The following is a 22,895-nucleotide window of genomic DNA, read 5'->3' on the forward strand; positions in this document are numbered from 1 at the left end:
GTCTAGTAAGACCTGGGATCCCCAGCACCAGCTCAGGGATGGCCCCTTTGTGATGGAGGAACGAAGTAAGGAAGGAAGGAAGGAAGGAAGGAAGGAAGAAAGGAAGGAAGGAAGGAAGGAAGGAAGGAAGGAAGGAAGAAAGAAAGAAATTTATGGCTTCTCTTCAAGTGTGGATGGTAGTAATGACCTCAACAGCCCCTGCTAAGTCAGGGACTCCATAGTTCCAGAACCCAGAATTCTGGAGTTTCACCCTTTCAAACCAGGTCCTGGTGTTGAGTGGCCGCTATTTCCTCTCTTGCAGCCTGCCTGCAACATCAGAGCTGTGACTCCTGCATGTCCTCAGACCTGACCTTCAACTGTAGCTGGTGCCATGTCCTGCAGAGGTTTGTACCAGGTTATGCACTGAGTCTCAACAGCAAACCATGGGCCAGAAGGCAGCAAGGGTCTACTTGTTGCCCATAGTTTTGTCAGTATTAGGGTATCTCTGATTCTTAGGGTAGGAATGTCACAGAAGTGAGTTTCTCCCTGAGGCTTGTACCTGATTAAGGTGATCGATCATGTGATTGGGTAGGGCCTTAGGTGGTGTCAGGCTTCTAGATTCTAGGTATTATGCCTGCCTCCATATACCCAAGAAGACTGGCTCATCCAACCTTTATGAGCAGGGCTTCATAAACAGTAGGCCATAGCTGTGGGCATCCGAGAATCACAGGAGCTCTTATAGACATGTAGATACTGGGATCCCTTATGTCAAGAACCTGGGAAGGATCCCTGGGCCTGCATTTTAATGTGGTGTCTCATTTGCAACCAAGTATGAGAACTGCTAGCTTAGCAACAGGCTGAGATGCAAAGATCCATTGCCCCTGACCCCAAACCACAGTCTCAAGATCTTTCCCAGGCTGAAACAAGGTTTCCTGAAAACCAGGAGTGTGGCTGTGGTAGGTATCCATGGAAACTAGGGAAGCTACAAAGCTGTGTTTAGCTGTGTTTGCTTAGTGTGGAAGCACGGAGAATTCTGGGTGAGATCCAGTGTCAGGGATAAAGTTCTTAAACCCGACTCATCTTCCACTCCTTGTTCTGAAATCATTTCCTCACAGATTAGACTCATAATGCAAGCTCTGTTCTCCGGTCCAAGATAAACAAATGGCAGGAGGGGTAGAAAAAGGGATTCCGGTGGGGACAAGTGCCCTCATGAGGATGGGAAGCCCGAGGAACTCTGAGAGCCTTTAAGGCAAATTGCAAAATTATAGGCTCCAAGTTCCCCTGCAGCTGTTCTGCAGCTGTCAGTGTTTCCTTTGCTCCTTTCCAAGTCAGGGAGCAGATATAGCAGCCCAGGCACATAGGACTGGTGGCCAGGAAGGTGGAGGGCGGAAAGGGGCGCTCCACGGGCCTCCCAGGTGTGCTTCCCACCAGCTGTGCTTGTACTCACTCTCTTGGGACTTCAGTTGATTGACTCTGTAGAATGGACAGAGGCCATGTGACTCAGGAAGACGTGGGTGAGGAACACTCTGTTATTTGAACTCTTCAAATGCCAAATAGCATTTAAACAAAGCCTCCAGGGGCAGGGAAGATACAGAGTCTCAGAATGGGTTGGCAAATTAGACCCTGGGCTCACTCTTTCTGGAATGGAGTTCTGCCAATTGTGGCCTCTGAGGTTCTCAGAATCACCAGCTGTGGCTCATGCCTGTAATCCTAGCTACTTAGGCAGCTGAGAGCTAAGGATCATGGTTCAAAACCAGCCCTGGCAGACAAATCCTGAGATTCTTTAATATCCAATTAACCAGTAAAAAGCCAGAACCGGAGTCATAGTTCAGAATGGTAGAGTGCCTGGTGCAGTGAACAACAAAACTGAGTAAGAACAAACAGAGTTTAAGCCCCAGTACCTAGTGCACGCACGCATGCAGGTGTGCACACACGCGCACACACATACAGACACAGACACACACACAGACACACACACACACACAGACACACACACACAGACACACACACACACACACACACACACACACACACACACAGAGAAACATATCCCTGGGACTAGTACCCCAGAAGTCTGAATTTTGGAGTGCTTCATCTTATGTGCTTTCCAAGTTGAGAACCATTATCTTAGCAGTGAGGAGATTCTTGAGATGGCCTCAGATGAGCCCTGACATATTGAGGCTGGCTGCCACTGTGTGACTCAGCGTTCAACCCAGGCTGAGCCGCAGGAACTGAAAATGGGTCAAATGAACACAAGCCCTCGATTTACCACCACTCCTAGTTAGTGGCTGCACCCCAACTCAGAGACGATGACAGTGTGAGGCGAGAGACAGGCTTCTTCCACAGGAAGAGCCTGGTTGGAGAAAGGCCAGGGCCTGGGCTGGTGGCCCCTGCTGAAGCCATCAGCTCCAGCACAAGCATGCTCCATCAGAGTGGGCAAGACTGATTTGAGCCGAAACCCCCTGTCCCCCACACACCTATGGACTCACTTCAACCCATGCCTTTCCTTGCCAGCTCTCTAAAGCACTGGCTCAAAATGAGAGTTGATTCCAAGTCCCTAGAAAGCTAAAACGCAGAGCTGGTTCAGTGGAATCCCATAGTTCTCTTTCCCTCCCCAGCCTTACCCTTCCCTCCTTCCTCCCTTCCCCATCCCCTCCCCTCCCTCTCCTCTGAAACTTTTTGGGATGTCCTTTCCTTGCTCTGGTGCTAGATCTGCTTTAGACAATTTCATATACCATGGAAGGTATCATCCTGTCATCCTACATTGCCCCCCCCCCCACACACACAGCCAACATAACGTCTAAGGGTGACTTTAGCCTCAGGATTCATTCAGGAAATGATGACTCATAATTCTGCCTCCTAATATCACTGTGAGGTCCCATGGGGGTGGTGCTGGCACCTTCAGGAGACCCTCAGGCAATGCCCTTTCTCATGCTCCTCTTTCACTCTGGGCCTGGCAACTCATTCTCACAGGCCTATATTGAAAGCACAATCCTTAACCCATTGGCTTGACCTAAAAAGAACTTGAGTCCCCACCTCCAAATCCTCCATTGACCCCAAAAATCATGGGCACAGAAGACCTGAGAAGGAACATGTGGCTGGCCCAGTTTGGCTACCCTGCAAGCAGAAGACATAGCTCAGAGCCCCAGAGGCCCTTTCGGAACAGACTGAGAGCCCTCCGGAAGCTGCACCCTTGGGTCTCAGGCAGCCAAAGGTGCTAAGTTAACTTGCTGAAAAGTCATTCATTCCTTGCCCTGGTGGCTCAGGATGTTATTCTTCCAGATGTCCCTGAGCTTGAGTAGAGCTTGGTGGCTTCACCCAGCATTGAAGAGGGAAGAACAGAAATTTAAATACGATACCTTAGAGAACACTCTGTATGGTACCTTGTCCCTAAATAGGCACTTGGTGTCTTCTAGAGCAGCCAAGATGGAAAAGCCCAGAGACCCTTTTTTTTGGGTCAGTCCTGGGGCTTGAACTCAGGGCCTAGGCACTGTTCTTAAGCTTTTGCTCAAAGCTAGCACTCTACCACTTGAGCCACAGTGCCACTTCTGGCCTTTTCTGTGTATGTGGTACTGAGGAATTGAACCTAGGCTTCATGCATGCTAGGCAAGCACTCTACCACTGAGCCACATTCCCAGCGCTTCAGAGACTCTTATCAGCTCATTTCAGTCTTCCAGCCTCTGGCCTGTAGTGACTATACTGGGAGACACTGACTAAGCATGCTGACCTTCAGCCCAGCTAGAGGTCACCTGCATACACACAGCTGGGCAGATGAAGCCTTGGTCTGGTAGCCAGGTACCACCAATACCTTTCTCTCCTTCCAGGAAGGAATGGGGGACAAGAAGGTCTACTTCAGTTCCCAGGTAACAGCTGCCTGGTGCCATTATGCCTGTGCAGTGGCCTTAGGGAACCTCTTACTTAGGCTGGGAAGAGCCTTCTCCTGACTGACATAAAGAACTGTCACTGGTGGGAGCTGGGAATATGGCTCAGTGGTAGAGCGCTTGCCTTGCATGCATGAGGCCCTGGGTTCGATTCCCCAGCACCACATAAGAAAAAAAGCCGGAAGTGGTGCTATAGCTCAAGTGGTAGAGCACTAGCCTTGAGCTGAAGAGCTGAGGGACAGTGCCCAGGCCCAGAGTTCAGGCCCCACGACCGGACCAAAAAAAAAAAAAAAAACTGTCACTGATTGGAGTATGTGGCAGGGGAGGGTTGCTCTGTCAAGCCCCTCACATACTTAACCTTTTGGTCCCCCCGCAGGTGCTCCAGTGGCTTTGACCGCTACCGCCAGGAATGGCTGGCCTATGGCTGTGCCCAGGAGGTAAGAGGCACGTGTGATCTTTGGTAGTTCCTATGCCAGGTGGGGGGAAAGGGGGCTGCCAGCAGTTGTCATTAGCCCTGGATGACCTTGTTTTTTTCAGACTCCTCTAAGCCAGTCAGCCCATTTTGGGTCCCTGAGATTAGTGTCACTGGCAACTGACCTCAAATAGGAATTCCTATGGTCCCTGCAAAGGCCACAAAGCCTCTTGTACCTAGTGGTATTAGTGAAGCCCCTGCCAAGGTTCCAACTCTCGCCCTCTGGCTTTTGAGGGAAGTGAGTGAATCTAAGGGTGAGGCTTATTCCAGGTACCTCCCATTTAGTGGCTTGTACAAACCAACAGCTAGAATTTTCCAGAACACTTAATACTTTTTTTTGGGGGGGGGGGTCTGGTCGTGGGGCCTGAACTCTGGGCCTGGGTGCTGTCCCTCAGCTCTTCAGCTCAAGGCTAGCGCTCTACCACTTGAGCCCCAGTGCCACTTCCAGCTTTTTTCTTTTTGCTTATGTGGTGCTGAGGAATCAAACCCAGGGCCTCATGCATGCAAGGCAAGCGCTCTACCACTGAGCCACCTTCCCAGCCCCAGAACACTTAATACTTTGATTCTGGATGAAGAACATCCTCTAGCCTCATACTTTGACCTGGCTTATCGATTAAGGTGATGTCTCACTAACTAGGCTCCAACCTTAATTCTTTGGGTCTCTCGAGTATCTGGAGGTCATCATGCTTGGCTATTTTAGTTTTGAGAAGGATCTATACCATCTGTACTATGTAGACCAGGCTGATCTTAAAAACTCTTGGTCCTGCCGGGCGCTGGTGGCTCACGTCTGTAATCCTAGCTACTCAGGAGGCTGAGATCTGAGGATCGCGGTTCAAAGCCAGCCCGGGCAGGAGAGACCGTGAGACTCCTATCTCCAATAAAAACCACCAGAAAACCGGAAGTGGCGCTGTAGCTCAAGTGGTAGAGCGCTCGCCTTGAGCTGAAGAGCTGAGGGACAGCGCCCAGGCCCAGAGTTCAAGCCCCACGACCGACAAAAAAAAAAAAACTCTTGGTCCTCCTGCCTCAAGCCCTCTGAGTACTAGAATTATAGGTGTTTACCAGCTCTCTCTTCTTTTAATACAAGCACATAATATGTGCTAAACACATCACTGTGTGTGTCTATAGTTGTTTTTATTTATTTTGGTGTGTGTGTGTGTGTACTGGTCCTGGGGCTTAAACTTAGGGCTTGGGTGCTGTCTCTGAATTTTTTTGTTCAAGGCTATCACTCTACCACTTGAACTACAGCTCCACTTCTGGCTTCTTTTTGGCTTTAATTGGAGATAAGAGTCTCACAGACTTTCCAACCAGACTGACTTTGAACTACGACCCTCAGATCTCAACCTCCTGAGTAGCTAGGATTGCAGCTACCAGCAGCCAGCTGTTAATTTTTGTTTTGTTTGCAATTTTTTTTTTTTGGGTCCAGTCGTGGGGCCTGAACTCTGGGCCTGGGCGCTGTCCCTCAGCTCTTCAGCCCAGGGCTAGTGCTCTACCGCTTGAGCCACAGCACCACTTCCGGCTTTTTTTTTCTTTTTTCTTATGTGGTGCTGAGGAATCGAACCCAGGGCCTCAGGCATGCAAGGCAAGCGCTCTACCACTGAGCCACCTTCCCAGCCCCTGTTTGCAATTTTTTTCTGCCAATACTGGGGCTTGAACTCAAGGCCTGGGCACTGTCCCTAAGCTTCATTTTGCTCAAGGCTAGAACTCTACCACTTGAGCCACAGCACCACTTCTGGCCTTTTCTGTGTATGTGGTACTGAGGAATCAAATCCAGGGCTTCATGCATGCTAGGCAAGCACTCCACCACTGAGCCACATTCTCAGCCCCCATTTTTTTTTTTTTGTTGTTGTTGGTCATGGGGCTTGAACTCTGGGTCCCTTAGCTCTTCAGCTCAAAGCTAGCCCTTGAGCCACAGAGCCACTTGCTGCTTTTTCTGCTTATGTGGTGTTGAGGAATCGAACCAGGGCCATATGCAGCAAGGTAAGCACTCTACCACTGAGCTACCTTCCCAGACGTCTAGTGGTTTATTGGAAATAAGAGTCTCATGGTCTTTCTTGCCTGGGCTGGCTTTGAACTGCAATCCTTAGATCTCAGCCTCCTGAGTAGGTAGGATTACAGGCGTGAGCCACCGGTGCCCGGCCCAATTTTGTTTTTTTGAGATGAGGTCTTATGTTGCTCAAGCTGGCCTCTAACTCCTGGGCTAATCAATCCTCCCATTTCATCCTACTAATTGCTAGAACTCAATAGAAGGTTTAAATGCATTCAGGGCTCAGCTCTGTCTGGACAGCAGTGCTGGAATCTCTCTTGCAGGCAGAGGGAAAGACATGCGAGGACTTCCAGGATGAGGAGCACTACTCAGCCTCCCCGGAAAGCTCCTTCAGTCCCTTTGACAGGGTCCTCACTTCCACCTCCTCCTCTCTCATCCTTGACAGCCTCACTACTGAAGGTAAGGCCTGAGCCTTGGGGCTGGGAGAGGCCTGGGGAAGAGCTACTGCATGGACACTCCTGTTCTCACAGGGACGCTGGACTGGTATTTCTTACCTTTGATCCTAGGAGGGACTCAAGCTCAGAGAAGCAGAAGCTGGTTTTGAGCAAGTAGATACTATGTGAGCCAGATCTACCTTCTAGTATTCAGGGCTACATGGATGCCCCCAGCCTTATGAACATTCCCTAGGGAAGTGAAGAACTAGAGCAGGGGCAGGAAGTTTGACTGGAAGGAAGTCATAGAGAATGAGCAAATGATGGGAAAAGCTACCAGTGTGGAGGAACTGAGTCCATGCCAAGTGGGGTGCAAAGTCATACATGCATTAGCATCCAATTATACTAATAATTTTGGAGTTTGATACAATTATATACCCATTTTATAATGAAAATACCAAGACTCAGGGGTGGAGGACTTGCCCAAGCTCACACAGCAAGGACCAAAAGCAAATGTCTTTCCCCAAAACTCTACTGCCTTTCTCTATGCTGAAAGAAATAATCCTAGCTACTTGGTAGTCTGAGATCATGGTTTGAAGCCAGTTGGGGAAAAAAAAATCCATGAGACTTTTTTTTTTGGGGGGGGGTCTGGTCATAGGGCCTGAACTCTGGGCCTGGGCGCTGTCCCTCAGCTCTTCAGCTCAAGGCTAGTACTCTACCACTTGTGCCACAGTGCCACTTCCGGCTTTTTTCTTTTTGTTTATGTGGTGCTGAGGAATCGAACCCAGGGCCTCATGCATACAAGGCAAGCGCTCTACCACTGAGCCACCATCCCAGCCCTCCATGAGACTTTTATCTCCAGTTAACCACCAAAAAAAGCCCCAAATAGAGCTGTGGTTCAAGTGGTAGAGTGTCAGCCTTAAACAAAAACAGCTAAGCACCCATTCCCTGAGTTCAAGTCCTAGGACCAGCACACACAAAAAAATGTTGGACTGAAACCCCTTAAAATCCAGACACTCTCAGGGTAACAGACCATACCCATTCCGCTAATCTTGTTCCTCTGATCTATTTCTTTGAAGATGACACCAAGTTGAATCCTTATGCAGGAGGAGATGGTAAGTACTGAACCACAGGCCCCTCTTCATCAGATCCTGGGCTTTGGGCCCACCCTGAGGAAAGTGGGTGAGCGGAGGGAGGGCTCAGAGGCTCTAGGCACAGGTCCCTAGGTTGAGGAACCATGTATACCTTAAACATTCCTGATTGTAACCTTCTGCCTTCACTTCCCTAAATGGGGTGGGATGAGGATTGTGGCCATGGCCCCTCCTTCTTCCTCCTCTGCATCCTGAAGTGTCCTTGGGTTGGCAGAGAATACATGATTTGCCAGTCACCAGATGTGGGATTCTCCCAGTCTCTGATGATCTCTCTGGACATGGGAGGGTCCCTTTTCCCTCACCCTTTTCCAAGAATCAGCTTGGCCCTTGTGCAGCCATGGTCAAGGGTCAATATAGAAACACATTCCAGCTTTAGACTGGATGTTCTCAGGGGTGTAGTGGGAGCAGTGAATTATTAACATCTGACATCTGATCTATCTCCCCATGAAGATAGAGCTATTGCCTTCCTGGAAAATGATATGAGTGTGTGCTGTTGGTGGTGGGGAGCCAGGCCATGTGCCCCTTATTCTCACCTTCATTCTCATCAACCACAGCTCTGCCCCTCAGATCCATAGGGTCACAGCAGGCTGATAGCTAGGGAAGCTGGTGTGGGGAATATCACCCTAGCCTTCTCACTGGTTGGCAGATGGAGATACGAGCCATGCACTAGAGTGCCCTGGATAGTTTCTGTTCTGAGTTTCCTCTGCATACAGCATGCCCAGAAGAGAAAAGGGATGGGGAGGACAATAATTCTGAATGTAGGCAACGTTCTATTTGAGGGCTCACCCTCTGTTGCCGCCCCTTCTACTTAACTATATAAAAATGATTCAGTATTTCTGATACTGACATGCACATCGCCCGTTTATTTTGTCCACATTCCTTTCAGATAGAGGGAATAAGCAAATGGACACACCCAAGTACGTCAGGAGACTAGGCTTTTTAGAGTCTGGCCCTGAATTTGTACTTCCTTGAGCCTAAACTTTCTGGGAGTCTACTACTACCTCGTATAAGTTATGGGTAGGAATAAATGTGCTTCCAGCTCTAGACTACAGGAATGTTCTGTCCCCTCCTGGGGATGCTCTCAAGAATGCAAGCTGATGGGGCTGGGAAGGTGGCTCAGTGGTAGAGTGTTTGCCTTACATGCATGAGGCCCTGGGTTCGATTCCTCAGCACCACATAAGCTGGAAGTGGCGCTGTGGCTCAAGTGGTAGAGTACTAGCCTTGAGCTGAAGAGCTGAGGGACAGTACCCAGGCCCAGAGTTCAGGCCCCATGACTGGCCAAAAAAAAAGGGGGGGCGCTGGGAAGGTGGCTCAGTGGTAGAGCACTTGCCTTGCATGCATGAGGCCCTGGATTCGATTCCTCAGCACCACATAAGCACAAAGAAAAAAGCCAGAAGTGGCGCTGTGGCTCAAGTGGTAGAGTGCTAGCCTTGAGCTGAAGAGCTGAGGGACAGTACCCAGGCCCAGAGTTCAGGCCCCACAACCGGAACCAAAAAAAGAAAAGAAAAGAAAAAGAAAAAGAATGCATGCTGGCTGAAGAACTTCTAGAGGACCTAGAATTCAATTTGAGGGCCAACTCTGGGATCCTAATTTTTCCCCAAAACTGAGGACATGATGAGTAAGACATTGCTGCCACCCTCCAGGAAGTCTCCTTCTAAGGGTGGACAGGGACAAGTCATAGTGTGGTCATTTGTTATCATAAGAGCTGATGCTTATTGATGAGTTTGTTCCAGAGTGTTAGGTTAATTATATTTATTGACATGATTTATCTCATTTTAACCCTCACAATAATCCCTCTTTAAGTAGTTATTATTAATTTCCTTGTTCTACAGAAGTGCTAACAGAGATCCAGAGAGGCTGATTTGTTCAGGATCACATAGCCAATAAGTGGCAGCGTATAGATTTGAATCCAAATAGCCTGATGGCTATTTGGCTCCAAATTGTCTCTCTCTCTCTCTCTCTCTCTCTCTCTCTCTCTCTCTCTCTCTCTTCTCTCTCTCTCTGTATGCTAGTGCTGGGGCTTGAACTCAGACCCTTGTGCTTTTCACTCAAGACGGATACTCTGCCACTTGTGCCACACCTCCACTTGCACCTTTTTGCTGGCTGTGTTCTATCCAGGCTGTGTTCAAATCATAATCCTCAGATCTCAGTTGCTCGGTTTACCGGAGTGAGCTACTGGTGCTGGGCATAGGTCCCAAATTCATAACCTTCAAATGCCCCTTATATGGCCTAGGTATCAGAGAGAGCTTTTCTTAGGATTTTTTATTAGACTTCTGGACAACTTTTTAAGTGCTTTTTGGAAAACATCTGAAAGGTGCCACTAATAATGATTTCCCCAACTCCAACTATGTATTTGGTAAGTTGACCCAAAAAGTTCTGTGGGCTTTTATCTCTGAGATTTTGTCAGAACCTAAGATTCTGTGGCCTGGCCTTCTGCACTCTCCTTTTTCTGCCTTCTGGTCTCTCCACAGGCCTTCAGGACAACCTGGACCCAAAGACAAAAGGTCCCCCCGTACACCTGGGCACCATTGTGGGCATTGTGCTGGCTGTCCTCTTAGTGGCAGTCATCATCCTGGTTGGGATTTACATCAATGGCCACCCCAACTCCAATGCTGCACTCTTCTTTATTGAGGTCAGTGTGAAGTTTGGCCTCAAACCTGCTGCTGCCTGCTTTTGCGTCATTGTTACCTGGGTCATTCAGTTCCCACTCTCCCCATCTCATCCCTTACCTACCACATCCCTGAGAAACCATTGCCAACTCCACATTATCCTTCTGTCCCAGTGGAACAGACTGTTGACCTTCCCCCATTTATAAAATTCTTTTTTTTGGTAGGTCGTGGGGCTTGTACTTTGGGCGTGGGTACTGTCCCTGAGCTTTTTCCTTCAAGGCAAGCACTCTACCACTTTGAGCCACAGTTCCACATCCATTTTTCTGGTGGTCAACGGGAGATAAGAGTCTCATGGGCAGGACACCAGTGGCTCATGCCTAGCTACTCAGAAGGCTGAGATCTGAGGATCGAGTTTCAAAGCCAGCCTGGGCAGGAAAGTCTGTGAGACTCTTATCTACAATAAACCACTAGTAAAACCGGAAGTGGCGCTGTGGCTCAAGTGGTAGAGCGCTCGCCTTGAGCTGAATAGCTCAGGGACAGTGACCAAGCCCAGAGTTCAAGCCCTATAACCGACAAAAACAAAAACAAAAAAAGTCTCATGGACTTTCCTATCCAGGCTGGCTTTGAACCACAATCCTCAGGTCTCAGCCTCCTGAGTAGCTAGGATTACAGGCGTGAGCCATTGGTGCCTGGCTATGAGGCTTGTATTCTTTGGGAGCTATAGTTAAGGATGATTCAGTTTTAGACTCTTCCAGAACTCTGAGGGAACAACTGAGGTGCAGCATGAGAGATTAGGCTCAACCCCTTTTGTTCTGAGCACATAATTCAGCAGGTTCCATTATTCCACCCCCCTCCCCCAACCTCAACTAGTTTATTACCTCCTAGAGAACCTCGTTCACTTCATAGAATTCAATTGAGTGGCCACAGCAGGTCCTTCTGTTTTTTTTCTAAGAGCCAAGGATGCAAAAATGAATAAAATCCTACCCTATTCTTCAGAAGGTCATAGTTTGGTGGCATACTGAGTAGATTTCTTGAAAGCACCTATGTAGCACAGGTAGCAGCATATGTCCTTGTCATAGATAGAAAATGGCCTACCTGGGTATCAACTGGGAGCTCCAGATCCCCAAACTCAGAGATTCTGATGGAGCAGGTTTTAAGTGAACCCAGGAATCATGCATTCTGGATGGTTATTTTGGCATTTCCAGAGCTTCATAGGTCATTCCAGCCATCACTGGCTGACTCTTTCTAGACTCTCAGTCCTTTGCTGTACTGCTAAAGCAGCTAGCTGTGAGTTCTGCGGACCACACAAACTCCTTCCAAACTCTGGCTCCCAGTGGTTGAGGGACTAGGGTAGAAAGTCTTTTGAGGGACACTGGCCCTGTTAGTTGGCTACCAGTGAGGAAGTCTTGTGAGAGAAAGTCTTGGTACTTACCTTCAGGGATGAGGTCCCCATGGGAAAGTCATGTCCACTGACTTTGCCTCTGTGCCCCCCGCAGCGGAGACCTCATCATTGGCCAGCCATGAAGTTCCGCAACCACCCCAACCACTCCACATACACGGAGGTGGAGCCCTCGGGCCATGAGAAGGAGGGCTTTGTGGAGGCCGAGCAATGCTGAAAGTGCCACGCAAGGAGACCCAGGGACGGGCAAGAAAGATGAGTCATAGCAATGCAGAGAAAAGGACTTTTCCTGGCATCCTTGAGCTTGCCCTGCGCCAGGAAGATGAGACAGCAGCTCATGGTGCCAGACCCACAGCTCAGTCCTCATACCCCAGACAAAGCGGGTTCAGCAGAAAAGCAACCATGTGGGTTTCTTAAAGGAATAGTAACCTCATCTCCTATGTGGATGCCAGGGATCCCTCCTTCAGAGGCTTTCAATGATCTACTCCGTAGCCATTCCACAACCTCCTCGCTCCTAGAGATGGCCTCATGCCCTGCTCCTGGTCTCTGGAGGCCTCTCTCATGGGTAACTGGTTAACTGAAGCCAAGGCTGCTACACTCCAGATCCATGGGCTTACAAGCTGTCCTATGGCCATGAAATTGGCCTACTTAGCCCCCAACCTCTGCAGCTCTGGAAACCTGAAGAAAGGGTTCCTTCTATTTGGGAAGCTCTCAGCCCTTGGGCAGTTACGTTGACTTCTGCATCAGGACATGTGCAGCCTGTGACCTGCCTCTGGCCCACCCGAACCCAGCTCCTACCTGGTCAACTGGGCCCTGCATAGCCATCTGTCTGATGGGGGCTCCTGACTCCGTGACTTGTCTGGCCCTGATTTACTTGCTGGCCTGATCTGGTGTTGACATCTGTAGGTATCTCTGAAGGCACAGCTTGCCTGGTTCATATTTTTCCTCTACCAAACTGGATTTTTACAATCATTACAGATAAACAGGGCACTTCAAGACCCTCTCCAGCAGAGAGGGTCAGTTGGATCCTGTTAAGAAGGCATACCAGCCAGAAAGGTTAGGGACAGAGGAAGCTGGCATGGCAGGGAAGGACTTTCTACCCACAACCTTGACCTAGAACGTAGCCTCTGTCTCTCTAGCTCTGAAAGAAGTATTGGAAGCAGGGAAGTTCAGGCTGCCAAACTGAGCTTGTTTTTAAGGGACTTCTGTCTATCCCAGTGATGGTGAGCTTCTGAAGGGCATTGAAAATTGAGATCTAGAGCTCATTTCATTCCAAGTAAAATATATCAGCAGCAAATAAATGTTAAGGCACTGTCTCCACTTAATCACACCCTTTTGTATGTCATGAGGGACCTGCAAACGAAAAGTTAGTCTGAGGACAAGGAAGGCAGCCTTCAAATACCCAGACACATCCAAACCTGACTGACAGCTCTGCAGCCACTCTGTGGTTTATCTGTGTGGGCTGCTAATGACAAGTAGAGTTAAACCAGAGAAGAGAGAGCTGGGGGACACAAGCTAGGGATGGGAGGTAGAATTTGAAAAAGAAAACAGACACTGCAGCAGAGTAGAAGTTTTGCAAGTATCAGAAGACAGAAGATCTGGAAGAGCTTGACAAATGTGACCAAACTCCTCCCAACCCTCACCATCTTTGCTGGAGCCCAACTAGCAAAGTCTACAAGGAGGGCCCCTGTATCTAAGATGGCCCACCAGGAAGTCGGTGGGTGGCACTTTACAGGGTTAGTTTTGGTCCCTGACTATCCTTAGGGTCTCTAGTGACACAAGCATTTCTATACAGATCTTGAGTTTGATCCCCAAGGATTTAGAGCAGGTCAGATGGGCAGCAATGGTGAATGACTTAGTTCAAGAGTGACTAGCCAGGTGCTGGTAGCTCACACCTATATTCCTAGCTACTCAGGAGGCTGAGATCTGAGGATCACGGTTCAAAGCCAGCAAGAACAACTAACCACCAGAAAACCAGAAGTGGAACTGTGATTCAACGTGGTAGAAGGCTAACCTTGAGCAAAAGAGCTCAGGGACAAACGTGCAGGCCTGAATTCAAGTCCCTGGCCAACAACAACAACAGCAAAAGTAACTATTTGGAGACACAGGTCTGAGGGTCCCTCTGCACCGGGCTGACAAACCCCATACACTGTGTATCATCAACTAGACTTCCAGGCCTTTCCGTCCTACAGGCATATTCATTTTCCAGGGAAAGGAAGTTGCCATTGGGGGAAGGAAGCTTTAGTTCTGTGAAATGGAACTGGGAAATTTTCTTTGTTATTCAGAGAGACAGAGGTCTTGGGAAAATTCTGAGGACTAAACAACAAATAGAAATAAAGGAGAATGCAGAGACTAAGTATAAGGGGACACCTTGAATTGGTTCCCTTCATTTAACCCCTCCTAGATTTGTGGTTTTCTCTAGTAAAGCCCCTGGGGTTTCTGATTCTGCAGCCATCATGAGCCCAGTGAGGCACAACAAATGGGCTCTCCAAGCTTGACTTGAAAACTTGATGGTGACCACCTCCCTTAGTCCATAATCAAATATCCCTGCCAGTCTCAACAGGCCCTATAACTCTGGAGGCCACTTGTTCAGACCTGGGCTGGAGCCTGAGATTGAAAATGTCCTTCAGTCATGTTGAAGGGGATTTGTTTTTGTTTTTGTTTTTGTCAGTCCTGGGTTTGGAACTCAGGGCCTCGGCACTGTCCCTGAGCTTCTTTTGCTCAAGGCTAGCACTCCCCTACTTGAGCCATAGTGCCACGTCTGGCTTTTTCTGTTTATGGGCTTCATGCATGCTAGGCAAGCACTCTACCACTAAGCCACATTCCTAGTCCCAAGTAGTTCTTGATGAACTTATAAAAACAAATTTTTTAATGTGTCTGTTTTACCAGGGCAAATGGATCCCTGTTTGCCGCTGTACACACAAATGTAACCTTTAATTGCTAAAAAAAACAAAAACAAAAAACAAAACTGTAACTGTGCTCAGCCAGTAACTTAGATTGTTAAAAGACAATGGAAAAAGTTGCCAGCCAAACCTCATGGTTCCAAAAAGCAGGGTGTTCACCACTTGAAGCAACCTTTCATCTGGCTGTGGGCAGGGCTAAGACTCTTCCCTAGGTATGGAGTAGACTCACAGACTAGCATAAAGCAGTGCTCAAGGGCTGGGAAGGTGGCTCAGTGGTAGAGTGCTTGCCTTGCATGCATGAGGCCCTGGGTTCAATTCCTCAGCACCACATAAGCAGAAAAAGCCGGAAGTGGCTCAGTGGCTCAAGTGGTAGAGCACTAGCCTTGAACTGAACAGCTGAGGGACAGCACCTAAGCCTAGAGTTCAGGCCCCACAACCACCCCCCCTCAAAAAAAAAAAAGTAGTGCTCAAGGTCTGCACCAGAACTCCCTAGCCATGAAAGTTTACACCAGAAGAGTGTCACTGATGGAATATACTCTTTATCTTCAGAAGCCTACCTGAACCTCTAGCACATCTAGAAGGATATGGGGATTTTAGGACTCTAGCTATCCTCACTAAAGCGTATGTCACACAGTTTGTGTAAATTTTCAAAGATAATAATAAAAAGAAACAAGTCTTTTATAACCTCAGCTATGAGTCAAGTAAAAAGCAAAGGGTTCAGAGTGCACACACCTTGGTCCTGATGACAACTTCTTCCCAAGTCTTCAGCCCCTTTCTTTGACTGGGAAAGAACTGGCACCCTGTACCGGCTCAACAGGGGAGCTCCTCAGACCACCTGCCCCACCTCCAACAGAACCACCAGGGAAGTAACCCCAGCTATGGATTTCTCTCGGGCTTGTAAATCCCTAGAAGGCAATCTCATGCATTTTTAATCTACTATCTAGAGATACAAAATAAATCGGAGTTAAGTTCATGCTGTCACATTTCTGGATGCTTTGCATTTGAACAACTTTAACAGCTTCCTTGGGCTTTTATTACTTTTTTTTTTTTTACTCACAAAACATGAGTTTGCAAACCAAAACAAATAGAGGAAAAATGTGAACTCCTCACAGCCAAAACCAGTGAAGCCAAATTTCAGGCTTCAGACGAGCCAGTTTATAAATAAACATGTTGTGTTTGCCAAGTAACGAGAAATGTGTTGGAAAAGGCAACATGGACTGGAGAGGTGGTGCTAAGCTGAATGTAGAGTCAGAAGGCAGGAGTTTTGACTCCAGCAGTGCCCATGAGGAGCTATGACGTGGGCCAAGTCACCGAACTTTCTTCCACCTGTTCATGCCTCTGTGAAATGGGAGGTGTTACAGTAACACTGATTGGTCTAAAGTAGGAACTTAGCAAATACCTCTGCTTGGTTTTCAATTTATACAGCATTCCTTTCTTTCCCATCAGGGTAACCAAATTGTTTTAGTTGGTCCAGAACTCTCCTGGTGTTACGTCTGAAATCCTTGCATCCCAGGAAGTCCCTTGACCCCAGAGAACATTGGAACATGCTATCTTGAGGCAGCTCTCATACTCTACTACCTGAAGAAATAATTCCTAGTGTGCCCAGATAGGAAGCTCAGACTTCCCTAGGATTGGTTGGAAATGCATGACTCAGGCCTACCTGCCCACTCTGCAAAGTCACAGTGTGAGTTTGAGCAGCTCTGGGGGATTTGTGTGACAATTTTTCTTAGAAGATCACAGCTGGTTGGGGAGGCACCATTCCCCCATTTCCCAGATGAGGAAACTGAGGCTCCAAAAGTCACTTGTTTATTTACTCATTCACTTGAGCTACATTTTTTTTGGGGGGGGGGGTCCGGTTGTGGGGCCTGAACTCTGGGCCTGGGTGCTATCCCTCAGCTCTTCAGCTCAAGGCTAGCGCTCTACCAACTTGAGCTATAGCTCCACTTCCGGCTTTTTCTGCTTATGTGGTGCTGAGGAATGGAACCCAGGACCTCATGCATGCAAGGCAAACACTCTACCATTGAACTACCTTCCCAGCCCATTGATCTATATTTATTAACCACCTATTGTTTGCCATTAAGTGAATTACCCTAGGTCACATAGTAAGTAACAGAAACAACTTCCAAACCCAGGAGTCTTCAGTCTCAAAGTTGCTCTCCATGTACCTCAGGGCAGTGCCAGAACCACAGCTTAATATAGAAGAGCCTGTGGATTATGACAGAATCCTCTGGCCTGGTCTATAGAACTCCTTAGCAAGATGCACAGCAATGATGTCCAATCCCTCCTCACTCTGGGCTCCCAAAACTGAGCTTCTCATCTGTCTGGTTGCACAGCCCCACACGTTTGCCACAAGCTTGCAAATGTCCTGTAGCTTGCCTTTTTCATCTCCTTGGGCCCAAGCTCCAGAAACTTCTCCACAAGAAGAAATAGAGCACTCTAGATTAATAGCCCATGCTATTTTATCTTCTTGAGTTGAAGACCCTGTCTTCAACTACTCAAGGGAAGTGGGAAAGTAAGAGGGAGTCTTTACTTGACCTGTTAAAAAGAGAAATTCTTTTTTAGAATTCATATTTATATATTTAAAATCAAACACAATTAAATAGAATATTAAGTACATGAATACTTCAACTTTAGAATAACAACAGAGGTGGTACATAGTACCAAAAACTTATACCCAGCCTTTTTGTTTCTTCTGTTGATAAAATGGTGTGCCTGTATACAATCAATATTACAATGGAATAAATTCTCTATTCATTCAAAACTTTCTCAAGGACAGAGGTGATAATTATATATATATATACACACACACACACACACACACACACACATATATATATATTCATTAAAAAGAGAAATTCTTTGAGAGGAGGAGGTCCCAAGGGATAAGTCAATTAGGCCCACCATTGTCCACAAAGCTAAAAGCATTGAAAAAGATATCTAAATATAGACCAATATACTTGCATCAGACTGTCACAGAGCTTTAAGTTTAAACCTTTTAGCCTCAGTCTTTCCTTTGTAACCACTGTGTGATTCAACGAACTGTTGAAAAGGTCAGACTCATCCTGACCAGCTGAGAAAAACTGGAAGATCTACAAAAATATAACATATTCAAGCCAGGGGTCACATCATGTGTCTGTAGTATCAAGTAGGAGAATCAAGAATTCAAGGCCAGCTTGGCCCATATAGCAATACAGCATCTCAAAGAACCACACACAAAACAACCAAAAACAAAACAGAACAAACACTAGCTATTTCTTAGGTTCTTCAGAACAACAACAAAAGACATGAGCAAGGAATATTGCAGAATTTATTCAGCACAAATCAAAGACTTACGTGACCCTTTAACGAGTCCTTAGTGATTTACTTCAATGACTCCTTTGAGAGGACAGGGCTTGGTGCCTAAGCTGGTTAGGTTATGGTTAGACCAGGTAAGGCATTAGCTATTTCCTTTTACCTTTTAATTATGCTAATGGTTCTAATTCCTTTTTAACAACAGGTTAAATCAGGGCTGGGGATGTAGCTAGGTGGTAGAAACTTGCCTGGCACATGAGGCCTGGGTTTGAGCTCCAGCGTCACAAAAACAAAACAGATTAAACCCTTGAATGAGACTTGGCAAAAACAGGTGCTCAGTGTATATTAGTAAAGGTACGTAGCTGGGCCCTGTTAGGAAAATGGAGGAGAAAGGAAGGAAACAGGCCGGACTCCATCTTCCACAGGTAAGGACTGTTTATTGAGACATAGCAGCAAGGGACACAGCCTTCCTGTGGGCTTAGAGACTGTGTATAGTGGTGGAACAGGTGTTTGTTTTGTTTTGTTTTGTTTGTTTGTTGGTCGTGGGGCTTGAACTCTAGGCCTGGGCGCTGTCCCTCAGCTCTTCAGCTCAAGGCGTGCGCTCTACCACTTGAACCATAGCACCACTTCTGGTTTTCTGGTGGTTTTTTTGGAGATAAGAGTTTCACGGACTACTTTCCTGCCCGGGCTGGCTTTGAACCATGATCCTCAGATCTCAGCCTCCTGAATAGCTAGGATGACAGGTATGAGCCACCGGCGTCCGGCTAGGTGATAGGTTTTTATGAGGTCTAAGCAAGGATTCAGAGGTCAATGAAAAAGCCATTAGGTAGGGCTGGGAAGGTGGCTCAGTGGTAGAGTACTTGCCTGAGGTAGAGTACATGCATGAGGCCCTGGGTTCGGCTCCTCAACACCAAATAAGCAGAAAAAGCCAGAAGTGGCACTGTGGCTTAAGTGGTAGAAGGTAGCCTTCAGCTGAAGAGCTCAGGGCCAGCACCCAGGCCCAGAGATCAGGCCTCATGACCAACAAAAAAAAAAAAAAGGAAAAAGAAAGAAAGAAAGGAAGGAAGGAAGGAAGAAAAAGAAAAAGCTATTAGGTCTAGGGAGGTGGGGGTTTTCCAGTTGGGCCCACAATGGATGTTTATAGCCAGGCTTAGATAGATTGCCCTGCCTGCGTTAGGCAGTCTGCCCATATCTTTGGTGGCTTGCCTGACATACAGACATCTGTATGTAGCTGGGGAAACAGGGTGGGAGGGTCAGTCCTTCAGGCCTAACCAGAAACTTCTCTCTTCCTCACCTGAGCAGTCCCTCCTGTGGATAGGATAATAGGAAGAAGAATGATAGGTAGCCTTCAGGGGCTTTCAAGGGCATAGAATGTCACAGCAAGCTCAGATGTGGCTTCCTTGGCAGGTGGTGCTTTTGGAAAGGCAGTGGGGTACAGGCCCATGGGAAGGCAAGGGAAGACCCTGAGCCTGGCCCAAGAGGGAGCCTCTAATCAATCTCTAAGTGACACAGTCGCCAGAAACTCAGGCTTAAAAATTCCCATCTCCCTTGCCTGCTTCCTCTCCTTCATGAGCAGAGAAGGTTGGTGTCCCTAGAAGACTGCAGAAAGAGGACAAAGCACTGGACACAGAGGCATTGTTTGCTCACAATGGCCTCCAGACTAGATCTGCCCTGAAGCTAAGATTCTTTGGCAAAAAAAAATAAAGCACAACTTAACTTTCAGTCCTCAGCACCCAAACATATGACTCTTAAAAGCTCACTGCACAGAACAAGGGCAGAAAGTGAAGAACAGAATACCAAAGGCTGTAAGAGTTCCTGGAATAAATTCCTTCCTGGCCCAGTCTTTGCCATCCAGATTCTCAGTTTCTGGGGAAGAATTAGGATCAAGTACTAAAATGCTAGCATCCTTTGTTTATGACTTACTCATCAGGCTTTTTGAGGAAGCTAGTCTGCCCCTGGGGCCTGAAAGAAGCAGGAAAGCCCTTCTTGTCTCTGATGTTAAGTTAAAGAAACACCCACATGGAGGCTTCTTCCATCTTAGTTTCTTCTTTTCAAGATGCTGTGTGGATTTGACAAGCAGCAATTATAAGAACCTGGAAGAAGGCAGGTCTCCCGTACTGGTTATATTTCCTACACTCATAAAAACAAGTTCCTCATCAATTTGGCAGACATGCTCTAACTCCTACCTCCACCCCCACTAATAATAAAAGGATTCCTTCTACAGGCTTTACAGCTCTGACAACACTTTCATGCGTTCAAATCTTAAAAGCAAAGCAACCAGAGCTGATGTGTAGGGGAGGCCATTCCGGCTCTCAGCACTGTCTCTCCCTAGCCCAAGTCTAAGCATGATGCTAAATTCAGTACAAATACAATCTACTTTGTATTGAAAAAAATCTTCCTGGCTTTCCAGGCACTTCCTCAATCTAGTTTGTCATCTAATCATTGTAGATCTCTTTTGAGGTTGGTAGCAACTCCCTCATAACCCTACCCCATTTTAGCATCCCTCTTTAAGCCTAAAGGCTTTAAGCTCAGAGCACTGAATGACTTTGCTGGCCCTACTGCCTCTCCCATGTACCTCTTTCTAAAATCTCATCAGAAACCCAGCTCTTCCCACCATGAGTAACAGAGCAATGAGAGCTAACGTGAAGGAGTGTCTTTCTCGGCACCAGGCAGTCCTTTGCAGCCCATATGCCTTTCATACCAGTAGATAGGAAATTGTCCATTAGAATATGTCTTCTTGCCTGGCATGGCAGTGCACACCTGTAACCCAAACCTGTAGCCTGTCCTACAAAGCAAGACCTTGTCTAAAACAAAACAAACATGGAAGTGAAGCTGTGGCGTAGGTGGTAGAGCACCAGCCTTGAGTAAAAATGCTGCCAGACAGCTGGGAGCCTGTAATCCTAGCCACCCAAGAGGCTGAGAACTAAGGATTGTAGTTTGAAGCTGGCCCAGGCAGATATTCTCCAAGTATCTACTAAAAAGCCAGAAGTGGCAGAAGTGGTAGAATACACAGACACACACACACACACACACACACACACACACACACACACACACACACACACACACGGGATTAGTTAAGACTATATGAATTAAGATAGGAAAGTGTCCACAATAAGACATTTTTTGCAACGTTCTCCCGTTATCAGAAAACTAAAATATACCTATACAATTTATTTTAAATCTTTCTATGATTTGCCCAAGGCCATCTAGCTAATTCGCTGTGGAATCACCATAGACCCTGGGTCTATGATGACTCCAAGTTCATTTTATTATCCCATTAGAACCCATTGAGATGAAGCGATTTTGGAGGACATAGAAGGCAAATTTTCAACAGTGTCAGGACTTTTGTCTGCAATATCCTTGGAAAGCAGCCAGCTAGCATCTGTTTGAATACCTCTAGCCACAGGGAGTTCATTATTATATTTTTTTTCTTTCATCAAATAAGAAGACATCTATCTACCCTCAAATCTGCTTTTGAATTCAGAATCCTCATTGAGGAGGTGCCCACTTGAGCCAGGGTGACAAGGTAGACTAGCTCACCTTGGTGCCTGGGGAAGAAATTCTTCCCGTTAAGGGTCAGCAGGTTCCATGCTTCTTCATGGATAAGGAACCCCAGCCTCCCGCCTCCACTGCCCAGAACTTCCTGCAGAGGAGCCCAGGTAAATCTTGCCTGTTTAGTAAGTAAGCTCTGCGGCTTTAGGGGCCACAGCTGCAGGAAATACCTGAATTTGTATTCACGGTAAGGCCTCCCACGGTTGAAATCCCACGGCTGAAAGGATAATGATCTGCCTGCTGAGCTGACAGTTTCCCATCTGGTGAGGGCTGAATTCTGTGCCTTTAGAAAAGACACCAGAAAAGTCAAGCTCTTGGCCTGGCTTTGACAGATCCTTTCCTCCCCCCCTCCTCCTCCCCTCCCATCAGCTATGCTAAGGGGGCGGGGTGGGGTGGGAGGGAGGAAACTGCTGAGGTTGATGTGGGGGAAGCAGAAAGAAGGCCTAGAAAGGAGGAGAGGATGAATCTAGGATGCTAATGAATTCTCTGTGATCTCACCCCCTCTCATCCAAACACTTGCTCCTCTGCAAAAATTGGTGGAGCTTCCTTGCCAGCTGGCACCTGAAAATGTGCCCAGGTAGACAAAATCTTGAGTCCCAGGTCAGCCTCTGAAATGCTGGCTCTCTACGAAGGGGTGAATGTCGAGACAGAAAATAAGAAGGATCTGCACTTCCGGGGTCTGTTTTCCTGGTCTGCCCCCATTACCACCCCTGCATTTGCCTCATAATGACAACAGAGCTGGAAACCTAGCAACATTACAGACCAGGCAACTGGCATCAACAACAACAAAAAGAATGCTCTCTAGGGAGTTTGTTGTTGCTTAGCAGGTGCTAGAGCTTGAATTCAGAGCTTGGGCACTCCCCCTGAGCTTTTGTGTGGAAGGCTGATGCTCTATCACTTGAGCCACAGCTCCACTTCCCAGCTTTTTGGGGTTAATTAGAGATAGTCTCTTGGGTTTGTCTGCCTGGACTGGCTCTGAACCGTGATCCTCAGATCTCAGCCTCCTGAGTAGCTAGGATTACAGGTATGAGTCACCGGTGTCAGCAGCCCTCCAGGAGTTTCAGTAAAGGTTCTGATATCTACCATTTGACTCTCCTATTCATTTTATCTACCAAAGACATGGCAAGCCCTACCATGCACCAGCCAGCTACTTGGAGCCAGAACAGCAGGGTAAACCTAAAAACCAGTACAATCTGCCACATTGGCATTAGAGCCAACCACATGCTAAGCCTTGCCCTAA

The 22,895-nt window shown here is 47.4% G+C and overlaps 1 protein-coding gene and 1 long non-coding RNA gene across 3 annotated transcripts in view; one reads left to right on the forward strand and one right to left on the reverse strand.

Annotated features, from left to right (window-relative positions):
- Plxdc1 (plexin domain containing 1) overlaps positions 1 to 15,860 on the forward strand; it is a 53,898-nt gene extending 38,038 nt beyond the window's left edge. The window contains exons 9-14 of one of the 2 annotated variants that reach the window (XM_070028155.1): positions 302 to 383; positions 4,237 to 4,297; positions 6,640 to 6,775; positions 7,827 to 7,862; positions 10,370 to 10,530; positions 12,004 to 15,860. In XM_070028155.1, the coding sequence (XP_069884256.1) occupies positions 302 to 383; positions 4,237 to 4,297; positions 6,640 to 6,775; positions 7,827 to 7,862; positions 10,370 to 10,530; positions 12,004 to 12,123 (596 nt within the window). In that variant the 3' untranslated portion in view covers positions 12,124 to 15,860. The remainder of the gene's footprint in view (positions 1 to 301; positions 384 to 4,236; positions 4,298 to 6,639; positions 6,776 to 7,826; positions 7,863 to 10,369; positions 10,531 to 12,003) is intronic. The other variant, XM_070028156.1, reaches the window with a different exon arrangement.
- A 700-nt stretch (positions 15,861 to 16,560) lies between these two features.
- On the reverse strand, positions 16,561 to 22,338 carry LOC138831072 (uncharacterized). Its single transcript, XR_011373104.1, has 3 exons — positions 22,154 to 22,338; positions 21,826 to 21,938; positions 16,561 to 17,344 (listed from the first exon to the last, which is right to left on the reverse strand). It is a non-coding gene; the product is annotated as an uncharacterized lncRNA (long non-coding RNA).
- Between the last annotated feature and the right edge of the window lie 557 nt (positions 22,339 to 22,895).

Source organism: Dipodomys merriami, unplaced genomic scaffold (genome assembly GCF_024711535.1).
Source record: "Dipodomys merriami isolate MVZ:Mamm:240054 unplaced genomic scaffold, mDipMer1.0.p SCAF_19, whole genome shotgun sequence".
Taxonomy (NCBI): Eukaryota; Metazoa; Chordata; class Mammalia; order Rodentia; family Heteromyidae; genus Dipodomys; species Dipodomys merriami.